We start from the raw sequence: 14227 nt of genomic DNA on the forward strand, positions 1-14227 counted from the left end.
TCATTGATGTGTGCGTGTCATACAATAGTCAAGGGTAAAAATGAAGTTTAGTTTACAGATTTTTTTCTTGCTGTCTCATTATGCCAGCAGGTGGCAGTACGTTAGTTGAGTCGTCTGTGTTGCTGCTCCGTCCACTCGCAGAATCATGTCAGGAAAAGTCAGGAGAAAGCGCCGGAGTCCAATTTGGGATTACTTTGAATATGACTGTGTTTTGGATAAAGCAAGTGTCTTGTAGTGGAAAGAGACGAATTATGAGGAACATTTCTAAAGGGGAAAAAAATCCCACAAACCTTATAGTGCACTTGAAAAGCTCACACAAGAAGGCTAACCTAGCTTACCTTGAGAAGGTAAGGGAGCACACTCAACCCTCATCCCCAGAAAACAGAAGCTAACCCCAGGCAAGGCAGCGTGATGCATCCCGAGACAACAGGACTGGGATATCTACATAACCGTGTGAGTCAATTGCCTTCAAAAAGTTTATCAATTCACTTGAACCAAAATTACGAACACCCGGTGCTGCAAGAGTTAATAGTCTCATTGGGGCCAAGATATACATTTTATAGTTGCCTGGTATCAATGGTTGTTCATCTGCCCTAATTTATTTATTTATTTAAAGAACCCATAGGTGGGAATGTGAGTTGTCTGTCTCTGTGTGTTAGCCCTGCGACAGACAGGCGACCTGTCCAGGGTGCAGGGTGTGGTAGCTGGAATAGCAACATACCCAAGGATAAGCAGAAGAGCATGACTGATATGATGAAACTGGGATTTTGTTGCACTTAATTATTGCAAACACAACTAAAACTATAACTGAAACTAATCAAAACTAAACTGAAACTAAGGATTTTCAAAAAAATACAAACTAAACTAAACTAGCAAACAATTGGTAAAAACTAATTAAAACTGATATAAAATTGAAAATCTGAAGTCAAAACTAAATAAAAATAAAAACTAATGAAAATTGCAAAACTATTAAAACCCTGATGTGTTTTTGTTTTTTTTTGTTTTTTAATTTGTAAAGAATAATTTCCACCAGAGACTAAACTGGGAATCCTTGACTCACACATACTGTACTGTACAAAATTTAAGATGATATCTTATTGCTCAATTACTTTATATTTTGATAGGAAAATGGGACCTAGGTGAAGCAATGTGCACAAACATACATAAATAGAGTACATACTGAAAAAATAGAGTTTGTACCGTAGTAGTAAGCTTTAAAGTCAGTATTCAGTATGACTACACCTTCCACCTGTGAGCCAAGACGGGCATGTTAACTCATACAGAGAAACCATGAACAACAAACAGAGCAGACAAAAACAAATGACAATGCTTTCATATGATCATATGGGGAGGAAAAAAGTGGAGCGATGTAGAAGTACTAGTGCATTATCGGAAATCTCCCAAAAGTGAATGCCAAACTAAGGTCACCTCAATCAGTCCCAACTAAAAGCGGAGAGGGAGTCTCACTTCTGAATTTAAACTGGGAGTTGGTCCAGCCTTGAAGTAATAAATGCATGAACCAGTTTTTTCAGTACCACTCTGAGAAAGGATGTTGGAATTTTAATAATACTGGACAGATAAACAAATGCACTGCGGCATATTAGTTCATGGTGCAAGCTGAATTAATTTATAGGATTACTTAAAAAAAAATTGTTTCTACTTATTGCAATGAGTAATTAACCATTCATTTTTTAAACTATCTGATCAGGATTTATTTATCTATACTTACAAATTCTTTTCTCTTCAAAACTCATTTTTCAAGATTAGGGATCATTGATCTTAAAAATGTCTTCCCAGGATTTATTTGACACAATTCCAGCTTTCCTCCCACAGAATAGAAAAATACTGGTGGCCGCCAGTGCTGCTCTTCACACTGCTAATAGATTCACATACAGTATAAATGTGAAAATCCCACACTTCCTTCACTGACTTCCTTCTTGAGTTATAGTTGCAAGAAAACTTGACCTCTGACCTCAAGTTCAAGGTCACTTAGATTTAAACTCAAAGATTTCTAGTACCGTATTTTCACAACCATAAGGCGCACTTAAAAGTCTTAGATTTTCTTCAAAAAGTACGGCGCGCCCTATAGCGCAGTGCGCCCTGTGTGTTGTAATGAGGACGTAGTAGAAAACACCATGAGAACGCTAAAGGGTAAAGTGTATGCGTTGACTTTATCGCACATACCTGTATAAAAGAACAGGTATGTGCATTATGCAGGACATCGTTGTTTTAACAACCCTGAAAATGGCAAAGAGACACGCTTACGAAGCACAGTTTAAACTGAAGGCCATCAGCTACGCGGAGGAACATGGAAATCGAGCAGCGGCGTGAGAATTTAAGATTAACGAATCGATGGTTCGCAAATGGGGGAAGCTAGAAAACAAGCTCCGGCAGGTCAAGAAAACGCAGCTGAGTTTCCGCGGACATAAGGCGAGGTGGCCCGAGTTGGAGGAAAGACTCGAGCGGTGGATCATTGAGCAAAGAACGAGCGGGAGAAGCGTTTCAACGGTCACCATTCGGCTAAAAGCAGTTTCACTAGCTGAAGAGATGAACATTGAACATTTCCAAGGAGGTCCGTCTTGGTGCTTTCGTTTTATGAAACGGTGCCATTTTTCCATCCGGACCAGGACTACGGTAGCGCAGCAACTTCCAGCGGATTATAAGGAAAAGCTGGCCATCTTCCGCTCCTACTGCAGCAAACACATCGGCGACAAAAACATCCAGCCCAGCCACATCACTAACATGGACGAGGTCCCGCTCACTTTTGACTAGAGATGGCACGATACCACTTTTTTATGTCCGATACCGATACCGATATCATAAATTTAGATATCTGCCGATACCGATATGAATCCGATATAGTGTTTTTTAATCAACAAAACTGTTTTTTAAATATCTTGCTGCATTTTGTATAAGTTCATACTCAAGTTTAAAACAACAACTACACTAAAGCTATTCTGTTATACCTGCATGCAAAAAAAAATATTTCATAGTTCAGCAATACTGATCAATCTAATAAACTTAAACCTACACCATCCTCCCTATTCTGGTATTTTAAAGAGTACTTAGCATAAATATTAAGCAACCTAACTAATAGGGTTCCAACTCCCAGCAACAACAAAAATAAATAAATAAAAAATAGGGAACCACCCCTCACGCTCCACCTCATGATGCTTAATCGACGTAATCAACCTTAATTTGATGCAGTGTGAAAAAAAATGCACAGAAATCAATTATTTTTCAAGAAATATTAAATAGATTCAACATCTTTCTTCAACAAAATTGCAGACTGCACAGATGGTACCTTCCCAAAGGAAAAAGTACTATAGCTTACTAGGGTATATATATTAGACTTAATAGTTACTATATACAGTAATGGACTTCTATTCATTTTACATCAAATTAAAACTTTGGGTGTCAGATAATTATTTATTAAAAGCTAGACATTTTAAATGAGAATAAGAAAGAAAAGTATGTCTTTGTGCCCCCTTTTCCCTGTTAATGCCCTATCGGCCCCCCTGGCTAAACTTTGCTAGATCCGCCCCTGCACAGTTACCAGCCGTCAGCTACAAAAAGATCCTCGAGTAGAAAGTAATATTAAATACATTCTAACAACAGCTGATCAAGCTTAAACGTGCTGCTGTTGTTCAGCCGCTGGTTTCCTCTTTCTGGTGCAAAATGGGCCAAAAGCAAACTAGAGACACGGACTCGCGACAGAAAAGCCGATCAGCTGATCGTTAAGCAGTTTCATGATTGAAGTAGCAGCAGGAGAGGCAGTCGCTTGTTAAGCTTAACGCAGGAATGCTTTACAAACATTCAGAGATGGACTTACACAGTTGCTTTACTTCTCTCAGGATAACTTTGTCGGAGATGAAATGCCGGGTTGCTAGCGAAGCTCCAAATGCTATCCAGACCACCGACAGGTCCCGCATGCCACAGCCGCTCTATCACGTGATGCATACTGCTCCGACGTGCTAACGTTCTGAGGTGAGTTACGGCGTGTTGCAAGTTTTGTGAGGTGCTTTCGTGATATTTAATGGATCGGATTACATTTTTTATTTTTCTCCGATATCCGATCCAGTAATATGGGTCAGTATCGGACCGATACCGATACGTAATATCGGATCGGTCCATCTCTACTTTTGACATCCCGGTGAGTCACACTGTGGAGAAGAAGGGGACCAGCACGGTAGCGATACGCACAACGGGGTATGAAAAATCTTCTTTTACTGTTGTGCTTGGCTGCCATGCTAATGGACAGAAACTGCCGCCTATGGTGATTTTTAAGCGAAAGACTTTGCCTAAAGAGAAGTTTCCAGCAGGAATCATCATTAAGGCAAATGAAAAGGGCTGGATGGATGAGGAAATGATGAAAGAGTGGCTGAGGGAGGTGTATGTAAGGAGACCAGGTGGTTTTTTCCATGCATCACCATCGCTCTTAATCTGTGACTCTATGCGTGCCCATCTCACAGCCGATGTGAAAAAACTAGTGAAACAAATTAACTGTGAGCTTGCTGTCATTCCGGGAGGCCTGACAAAGGAACTCCAACTGCTGGACATCGGTGTGAACCGCCCGTTCAAAGTAAGGCTGCGAGCGGCCTGGGAGTGATGGATGACCGATGGAGACCACAGTTTCACCAAGAGTGGAAGGCAGCGCCGGGCGAGTTACGCCACAATTTGCCAATGGATTGTAGATGCTTGGGCTAACATGTCTGCTGGCACTGTTGTTCGAGCTTTCGCAAAAGCTGGCATCATTTCCGAGGAGCCGCACGGCACGGAAAGTGACTCTGACAGTGAAGAAAGTGAACCTGGCATGTTTGATGGAGATTTAGCGCAGCTGTTCAATTCAGACACAGAGGATGAGGACTTCGATGGGTTTGATTGATGATAAAAATGTGAGTACCAAACTTTGTTTTGCTCCTGCTTTATTTTTAAATATGCACACTTGTATGCTTGTGTGTTGTTGATGATGACGATTACTGGTGAGTAAGGTACCGAACTCAGGTTTGCTCCCGCTTTATTTTTAAATACGCATACGGTACTTGTATGCGCCCTATGATCCAGTGCGCCTTATGTGTGTGTTAAATACAGTAATGGCACACATAACTGAGACTGCGCCTTTTAGTACAGTGCGTCTTATGGTCGTGAAAATACGGTAGATGCACCTGAGGTATCACCTTGTCTTGAGTAATCGCATTTACAACTTGGGTGTCCAAAAAGCATGTCTCCAATACGTCTTATCAAACAGTCTGCAGTGAAGCTAATATCGTCTCACCTGGACCAGCATGTGACAGATCTCCTGGTGACCTTCAGCAGCTGCTGCATAAAGGGGGGTGCATTTGTTTTGGCCCTCCATCAAAAAGTTGGGGTCCTTCCCATCAACTGTAACACACAAATTTTGGTCTTACACAGCCGCCAAGAAGTAGATCCAGAGTTGATGTTGCTAAAGCCAATTTTCTTCTGAGAACATATGTGAGCTACCTAGAAGCTGGATGACCTTCTGGAGGTCTCCCTGCTTTGCAGAAATGTACAGCTGCCTTGTGGGGTACTTGACCTTCTTTGGTTTGAGGCTGAAAAGAATACACCTTATTCATTTATCTCAAAGTGTAAACTTTGATACCCACACTGATGTCACTCTTATATTTCATGGGTAACCTTACTTCTCATCATCCAGTGCCAACAGAATGCTCTCCAGTGACTCTTTGGGAAGTCTTTCTGTAGTGTTCACAGCCTCATCCTTTAACCTGCAGAGAAAAAAAACAAGTAGTAAGCTTGATTTATCGTTTAATAGTTCCTTTCATCCAGGAAGTTAGTCTTTACTTTTCATCTGTGAGGAGAAGAGATGTCATGGCCACAAGCAGCACTATGTTACCTGCTTGGGCTCTCATCTCTGCCTCTCTGCGGCTCACTGCTCTTTTTAGCTCTGAGCCCCTGTATTCGTAACATGTTTGGGACTGAAGCCGGCATAGCCACCGCAGATGCAGCTGGAAGCAATGACTCAGGATTCAATCTAGGGACAGAGGGTGACAGATCAGCCTTGGGGACTGTGACCTCCTTTGCCCCACAGGCATCCTCTCCACAGTGGGGGCAAAACTTTCGGTCCTTCAGGATGGAGGCGCAGTCACGGTGAAAGCGGTGGGAGATGCTGCCATAGGGCCTGCACTCCATGAAGGTGCCCTATGGGATAAAAGTTAAGAAGAACAGCAGTGAAACATTCAACATGTTTCAGATTGAAACGTTTCTAAATGGCCTGTATTTGTATGGCGCTTTACTAGTCCCCAAGGACCCCAAAGCGCTTTACATACTCAGTCATCCACCCATTCACACACACATTCATACACTGGTGATGGCAAGCTACATGTAGCCACAGCCACCCTGGGGCGCACTGACAGAGGTGAGGCTGCCGAACACTGGCGCCACCGGGCCCTCTGACCACCACCAGTAGGCAACGGGTGAAGTGTCTTGCCCAAGGACACAATGACCAAGACTGTCCAAGCCGGGGCTCGAACTGGCAACCTTCCGATTACAAGGCAAACTCCCAACTCTTGAGCCACGATCGCCACATCTTTCACTTGTCAAGCCACATATACACTCAAAGCGATTACTAATATTTTGTGTTAATTTGTGTTGATTTGAAGACAGGAACCTTCCTGGAAGAGAGGTCAGACATCTGTAAATGAGTCTCTTGGAGGAATGCGACATCCCCTTTAAATGTGTAAAGTAAATACACAGAATATCCGGAAAGTATTCCGAGCGCATCACTGTTCCACATGCTGTCATGTTAGAGTCTTATTCCAAAATGGATTAAAGTCAATTTTTCTACATACAATAATGACAAAATGAAAAACAGTGATACTGTGCAAACGTCCTTTGCACAATATCACCTGCAGGCTGCTGAGTTTGCATCTTTTGCTGTGAAGTACAGCCAGACTTTAGACCTCTTTGCCTTGGGCATTTTTCATCTGTAGCTCTGCTCTAAAAGAATGTACGTGGGCCCGCCTACTATCCTTGTGAAGGTTAAATGATTGGCTAGAATCCAAAGTGTATGACATCTCAGGGGGAAAAAAAAAAAGTACCGAAATGTGCGCTGCTTTTCGGTCTGGTTACTACCGTTTATGTCAGAACCGGTGCCATTACCGGTACCCATCCGTACTTGGCACATGTGCAGGTGAAGGCAAAGGGAAGATATGCTTCACCATATTTTCTAGTCTTTGGCTTAGAATGAAGTTGGTTTGGAAACATATTCAGTGATGCTTCATCTCCTGCTATGCGTTTTGTGTGGGCGCCCCGTGCTAGCAGTGTCCAAGCATTTTTTTGTTTTTTTTCTCCCCTTTTCATACCGCGCCCCCCTGCAATGGCTCTACGCCCCCCCCTGGGGGGCAGGCCCCACACTTTGGGCTCTGGTATATAGTATGTATAGTAAATATACTATATACTAATAGAGTATGTGAAAATGAAAAATGTTTTTAAAAGTGAAATATAGAGGTAAAATCAAAAGTAGTCAAAAACAGCCAAAAATGTCCTGCAGTATATTTGAGCATGTACTGCAGTAAATTAATAATCTCAGGACTTTGTGTGCTTTGTCTGCTCACCGTCCTACAGAAGAGTCCACATCCAGGGCAGCACTGGTGCTTGACCATACCGGCTCGGTGATCCTCGCACAACACCAGCAGATGGACAGTGTTGGAGGGGCGCATCATTTCCTGTTTCATTACTCGCCTGTGACAGCGATTTAGCTGAGCGGAGACACACAGACACAAAAAATGAATACCACACTGATGCAGCATTAATGCAAACAAGGTTATTGTCACGCTGAATGACAGGACAAGTTCAGCCAAGCTTTAGCTCTCACGCTGATGGTCTTGCTTTTAATTTTAGAATACTTTGTTATACAAAAGTGGCTTCAGAACAAGCTCAAATCATCACCTCTCCATCACTGTGCTAGGTTTTTGACAAATGTGGCACTGTGTATTAAGGCTAAACATCTGCACTTTGATCTCAACTCTCCAAAAGACATTGATTCAGAAATTGTGTGTTTTGTTCAGATGCATCTTAGCAAAGCCAAGCTGTGATGTCATGACCTTTTAAGAGAAAATAGCATTTAAAAACCTTTCCTATCAAGCCATTTTTTAATTTTACTGTGATAAACTTTAACATTTAACATGCTGAGGCCTATAGAGTCTGAGATGTAACTTGTGGACTTTCTGTTTTAGCTGTCAGACAGATTTCTCTGACCGCTGCAGTCTTCCATTGTGGTGAATTTACTGGGAGATTCACTCATGGAAAGACATTCTCTCTGTTGAATGATACGAGTTTATATTATTTGGAAATGGCCTTAAAACTCGTTGCAGACTGATGGGCAGCAGCAATTGCTTCTTTAAGACCATTACTAATTTTTCTGATAACACAGCTGAATGCTCCAGCCTTACCAAAACCTCTGCTTTTATAGAGGTGCCCACACTTACTAATGGTCATCTAATCAAGTATATTTGATTAGCAGCACTACTTAATCTCTTAATTCCTATCGAAGCAGAAAGGCTGTACTTAGTTTTGCCATACACTAATTGGCTAACCCTAAATTTTAGCTAAATAAAAAGTCATGTATTGTTTATCTGAAGATGTGTTTACAAATAAAATTAATTTCATATAGTTTACTGTGAAGCTTTTTTCTCCAGGGGCAATGAGACCATGAATGTCTTTGTTATTCTAGTTGATCTTTACCGTTCCATCTGCACTCTCCATGGCCATGCAGGTCTGATCCAACGCAGAGAGGCCTCCTCTGCTGTTAGGTGTCTCCATGCGACAGCAGCATAGCGGCAATTCCTCAGCCAAGTCTGTTTCTGCCACTTCAGAATATGCTGCCAGACCTACACACAAAATCCTGTTATTCTAATACAGATCACAGCAAGCCTGTGAACTCTAAAACTGAGCATTGTAGAAAGAAAAGAGGAGCTGTGATGACTTCAGGTTAGAGGTAATCCAGTTATCCTTCAGTAAGTTCATCTTACCTGCTGATACGGATGGTGAGAGAAGCTCCTGCTGAGCTTTCAGGTCCAGGCAGTCCAAAGCCAGCTCTGTGTATTCTACATGGCTCCCTTGTCCTGACTCCATCTCCTCCACGTGCGATTCCCTCCTGACAGCTGTCGTTGCTCCAGCCTGTACAGTTACAGGAGGACTCACTGGTTTCTCAACAACTGCAGTTTGGTTCTTCTCCATTCTGACTTTAGGCTCCTCTTTCTAAAACACAGAAAAATAATAAAAAATTGATAAAGACAGGAATAACATTTTCTGACAATTTATGTCTAGTCATTTGAAAAAAGGCTAGTCCAAACTGGAAGTAGTCTGCAGGAACAAGTCCATGAAGACAACACTTGCCAACCTCAAAGTCCAGTGGGCACGTCTCAAATTAAGCTTCTCAACTTCTAGGTCAAGTGACTACCAGTGAGAGCAAAGTATTGACATTATGACTGACATGTATGATAACAAATTGAAGCGAACGAGTGACCAGTAACTACAAAGCAATTTGCAACAAGCAAACAGAATTCTGTGTAGACATCCTTTCATAGCAAAAGTTCTGAAACAGTTGAACAAGAAAACCACATTGTGACAGTGACAAATGAAAAATGCCAATGTCCCACTCAGAATCAGTCTGACAAATAATGAATTAACAACATTTAACCATACAAAAGAACAATGTCTGTAAGTGTATGCAGAACAACAGGGAAACATACAACGCCATGTGATTCAAAGATCTGCACTTGGTATTAACAACTGCGTAATATCTTAGTAGAGTGCCTCTTTTCAACCAAACCCCCAGTCAACGTTTGTGTCAGTGAGCAAATAAATTAATAGACCTGCCTTCTCTGGCTGTTTAACTGCCTTGGCCTTCTTTTTAGGGACCAGGTTGTACATTCCCATCTTCCGCTTTTTCCTCTTCAGACCTAGGAAAGGGACAAAAAGACCAAAAATATTTGACCATAAACATTTTTATTCTGCGAATGTCAAAACTGTGAAATTTTATACTGTCAACTGTATTCGCTTGTCTGCCTTCACACACACATGAACTTCAGCGACATCTCATTGTTAAACAGAGATGGGCAGTAACGCGTTACTTGTAACGCGTTAATGTAATCTGATTACTTTTTTAAAGTAACGAGTAAAGTAAGGGATTACTATCGCAAAAACGGTAATTAGATTACCGTTACTTTCTTGTAGGAACGCTGCGTTACTGCGTGATTTTTTTGCGAGAATGTCTCATGACAATGACGTAAGCGAGTGCGACGTTCGCGACAACAGCTGTGTGCAGATCAACAATGGATAATATATCATGTAGGGGAGATAGTATGAGCGTGCAGCGTTTAAAGCGTGGAAGTACAGACCTTACTTTGAGTTTGATTCCATAAAAAGTGACAAAAACATTAGTGTCCGTTGTGCGTAGGAAGAAAACTTCTTTTTACAGCGAAAAAAACCCCCTAAACAAGCACCGAGTGCGCAACAACGTAATGGGAAATTCACAGAGAAACTCGCGGATTCTTCCACTGACCGCTGCGGCACACCTGCACCAGGGTAAACCTCCGCCTACCCTACTCCTGCTTTACAGGTGAAAATAGAGCAACAGGACCGCTAGTGTTTGATTTTATTTATTTTCTGCTGCGTTTTACTTGCATCTATTTGAAAGACTGAGTGTAAACACAAAAAATATTTTTATTTTATGTGCTGGAATGTACAGAAAATAGGTTTAAATGTTAAACTAATTTCTTCAAGTCAGAGAATGGTGCATATAATTTAATTTTTAGTTGATGCATAAAGTTAAAAGATTAAAACTGATAAAACAAGTTAAAAAAAAAAGAGACTTTTCCATTTGATTACATTTTGTATGATGGATTATGTAGAAAAAGTAGAATTGGGCTGAAAGACCTATCGCTTTATCACCTATTCAGGTTATAAATCGTGTTTTTAAAAAGTAACTAAGTAACTAATTACTTTTGAAACCAAGTAATCAGTAAAGTAACGGGATTACTTTTTTGGGGAAGTAATCAGTAATCAGTTACTGATTACGTTTTTCAACTAACTTGACCAACACTGTTGTTAAATATGATGGTCAATTCAGTCCATTCAAGTTAGAGCTACAAAAAACTTTGGAGAAAATATTTGTATACAAGTTGCTGATGTGAAACTCAAAAATATAGTGGATTAAACTCTCACCGTGAGAACGGTTTTGATTAATGGTGTAAAACCATGCAAATTCCAAACATTTTTAACTTAATACCAGATTATAAATAAAACTTAAGCTCTAAAAATTTTATGTCTTCTGTAAACAGTGACCTACGTTAGCAGGTCAGGAAAAGAATGTTAACTTGTTATTTTCTTTTATATCGCGAGAGTACTCTTGCCCGCGAAGTGTTGTTGTTGCATGTATGTAAAATGGCGTAACGAATAAAGCGCTGGGAATGAGAGTACGACGTCGTGTCTTTTGAGTTAACATTGGTAGCAGCGGATGGTTTCCAATTGCAAAGTACCACCAAAGCTTGATGAAGCCAGGCCATACGAATGCTGGAAGAATGAAGTCAATATCTAGAGACAAGTTACGGAGCTGGATAAACACACACTGCAGAAAACATGTCTGTCACACACACTGCAGAAAAACATGTCTGTCACACACACTGCAGAAAACATGTCTGTCACACAAACTGCAAATGAGCCCTCTACACCCACTGATCATGTCTCTGCAAATGTAAAGTTAAGGGCAGGACAGCTGATCACTTTTACCAACAGAGACAACGGTGTTCAACACACAGCCAGAGTGCTAGGCAGAGCGGGAAAAGCAAAAGGGCAATACAAAAACTGGTACAATGTGCAATATCTTGAGCATGATGGTAGTGAAGGTGAAAAGAAAGCTGTAGACATGTCACTTGTTGATGGTCTTTGCACTGAAGCTGAAAACAGAGATGCAGATGTACTCATAACAAAAGATATTTCCTTTGATTCTGCTAATCTTTTAAATCACGGCAGGGATAGCTCAGTAGGTAAAGTGGTCGCCCCATGATCGGAAGGTCGGCGGTTCGAATCCACTTAACGGCTACCCTGAGGTACCCCTGAGCAAGGTACCGTCCCTACACACTGCTCCCCGGGCGCCTGCTTAGTGGGCTGCCCACTGCTTCACTGAGTGAATGGGTCAAATGCAGAGAAAAACAAGTAATTTCCCCATGGGGATCAATAAAGTATCCATTATTATTATTATTATTATTAAAACATATTTGTTTGAACTTGCTTTTTCTACTAGTTAAATTCTCGCCTCGCTTCTGTGAGTTATTCTATTAATGTGTCTGGTTGTTTTGCGTTGTCCTGCGCTGTCAATGTTTTCTATCACTGTGTTTGATGGTACAGCTTTACTCTGCTATAGCTGTGTGCTATAGCTTATTCTTATTAGTGGTCTTTACCTGTGAACATAATCTCACACTTATATGACTCTGACGTTATAGTGCTAATTATTTTATTATTTTATTGTTGCGTTGTCTATGTTCTCTATCACTGTGTATGATGGTACAGTTCTACTTTGCTATAGCTGTGTGCTATAGATTATTCCTATCAGTGGTTTTTACCTGTGAACATAATCCCACACTTATATGACTCCGATGTTTTAGTGTAAATCATTTTATTGTTTTATTGTTTTATGTAAAGCACTTTGGCATGCCCCTGGCTTTTAATGTGCTCTATAAATAAAGATTGTTGTTGTTGTTGTTGTAAGCAGCAGGAGATTGAGAGCTGGCGAAGTAATGGTGTGTTTGATGAAGTGAAAGACCTGGGTCAAAAATGTGTGTCTACTAGATGGGTCTGTACACTCAAAGAAACTGCTAATGGTGTTGTCCCAAAGGCTCGACTGGCACGGGGGTTTGAAGAGGTAAATACTAAAGAACTACAGAAAGACTCTCCAACATGTGTGTCTGAGTCCCTCAGACTGGTGCTAGCTGTGATATGTCAAAACAAGTGGAGAGTAAATTCAATGGACATTAAATCTGCCTTATTGCAGGGAATGGAACTGTCAAGAGACATTTATCTTCGTCCCCCACCTGAAGCTGGCAAGGACAATGTTCTATGGAAACTGAAAAAGTGTGTTTATGGACTTGCATGCTTCACTTTATTGGTATAATAAGGTCAAAGACATTATGTTCAAAACTGGTGGTAAAATATCACAGGTTGATCCTGCAGTGTTCTATTGGCAGAATGAACAATCTGAGATTACAGGAGTGCTTGCATGTCACATTGATGATTTCCTTTGGGCTGGTTCAAGTCACTTTGCAACTCATATCATTCCTGTACTGAAATCTACCTTCCTTGTGGGCCGTGAAGAACATGACAGCTTTTCTTATGTTGGTATGGACATTTGTACAGTTAATGATGTAATAGAGGTGCATCAACAACTTTACATTGACAACCTACAACCGGTTCAGTTACAAGCAGCACGGGCTGTACAGAGGGATGCTTCCTTAAGTGAAACGGAATGTGAGCAACTCAGGTCAAAAAAAAATGTGGCCTGATGAACAAGGCCTGATGTTATGTTTGACACATGTAGCCTTGGATCTAATATCAAAGATGCAACTGTACAGTCTATTCATGAAAGAAAGCTGCAGAGATCGTCAACTCCTTCATTCATGAAGTGACCAGGGCTCGCAAAATTTCAAAATCCCTGGTAGCCCTTCAGGCAGGGACTCTTCAGTTTTTGGTAGCCCAAAATAAATTTAAGTAGCCCGAATAAAAAAAGAGAGCAATTTTTTGACTGATGTTTTGTTTCCTGTTTTGTTTCCTTTACAATATGATACATAAAAGTATAATATTGTAACAGAAACAAAAAATTAATCAAAAAAATTACAACATTGTATAAAAATTGCAATCATCAACTCAAATACTTGGTTCTAATTGAACAGAAATTTCTATGAACTTGTAAGAACTGTGTAGAACATGAATCCGTCTGTGTCAGATCCTGAATTTGAAATTTCCACTGAAGTCACGGGTAAGAAACAAGTGGAACCAAGATCTAGGCCATTTGCTTTTTGAAGTTTGCAAAGACTGCTAAATTTTGCCAGTGGTAGTTCACTCTTTGCAACATAGTACGCTGTTCTAAACAGAATTTTCAGGTTTATTTTTAGTATGTTATTTGCAATTGGTGTTTGTTCTGGGAAAGATATTGCAGACTGAGCAATAATGCATTTCTTGCATTTCTCATGGG

General features: G+C 40.8%; 1 protein-coding gene across 4 annotated transcripts in view; it reads right to left on the minus strand.

Annotated features, from left to right (window-relative positions):
- The window catches only part of LOC146620905 (histone-lysine N-methyltransferase EHMT1-like), a 74297-nt gene that overhangs the window by 54424 nt on the left and 5646 nt on the right, over positions 1-14227 (minus strand). For 3 of the 4 annotated variants that reach the window (XM_085367124.1, XM_085367126.1, XM_085367125.1), the window contains exons 4-11: positions 9859-9941; positions 9009-9237; positions 8722-8867; positions 7593-7736; positions 5873-6177; positions 5661-5744; positions 5482-5585; positions 5276-5382 (exon numbers count right to left, since the gene is read on the minus strand). In XM_085367124.1, the coding sequence (XP_085223250.1) occupies positions 5276-5382; positions 5482-5585; positions 5661-5744; positions 5873-6177; positions 7593-7736; positions 8722-8867; positions 9009-9237; positions 9859-9941 (1202 nt within the window). The remainder of the gene's footprint in view (positions 1-5275; positions 5383-5481; positions 5586-5660; positions 5745-5872; positions 6178-7592; positions 7737-8721; positions 8868-9008; positions 9238-9858; positions 9942-14227) is intronic. The other variant, XM_085367123.1, reaches the window with a different exon arrangement.

This window comes from Diplotaxodon limnothrissa, linkage group LG12 (genome assembly GCF_057381915.1).
Source record: "Diplotaxodon limnothrissa isolate DT_005_m linkage group LG12, D_limnothrissa_male_GT1.1, whole genome shotgun sequence".
Taxonomy (NCBI): Eukaryota; Metazoa; Chordata; class Actinopteri; order Cichliformes; family Cichlidae; genus Diplotaxodon; species Diplotaxodon limnothrissa.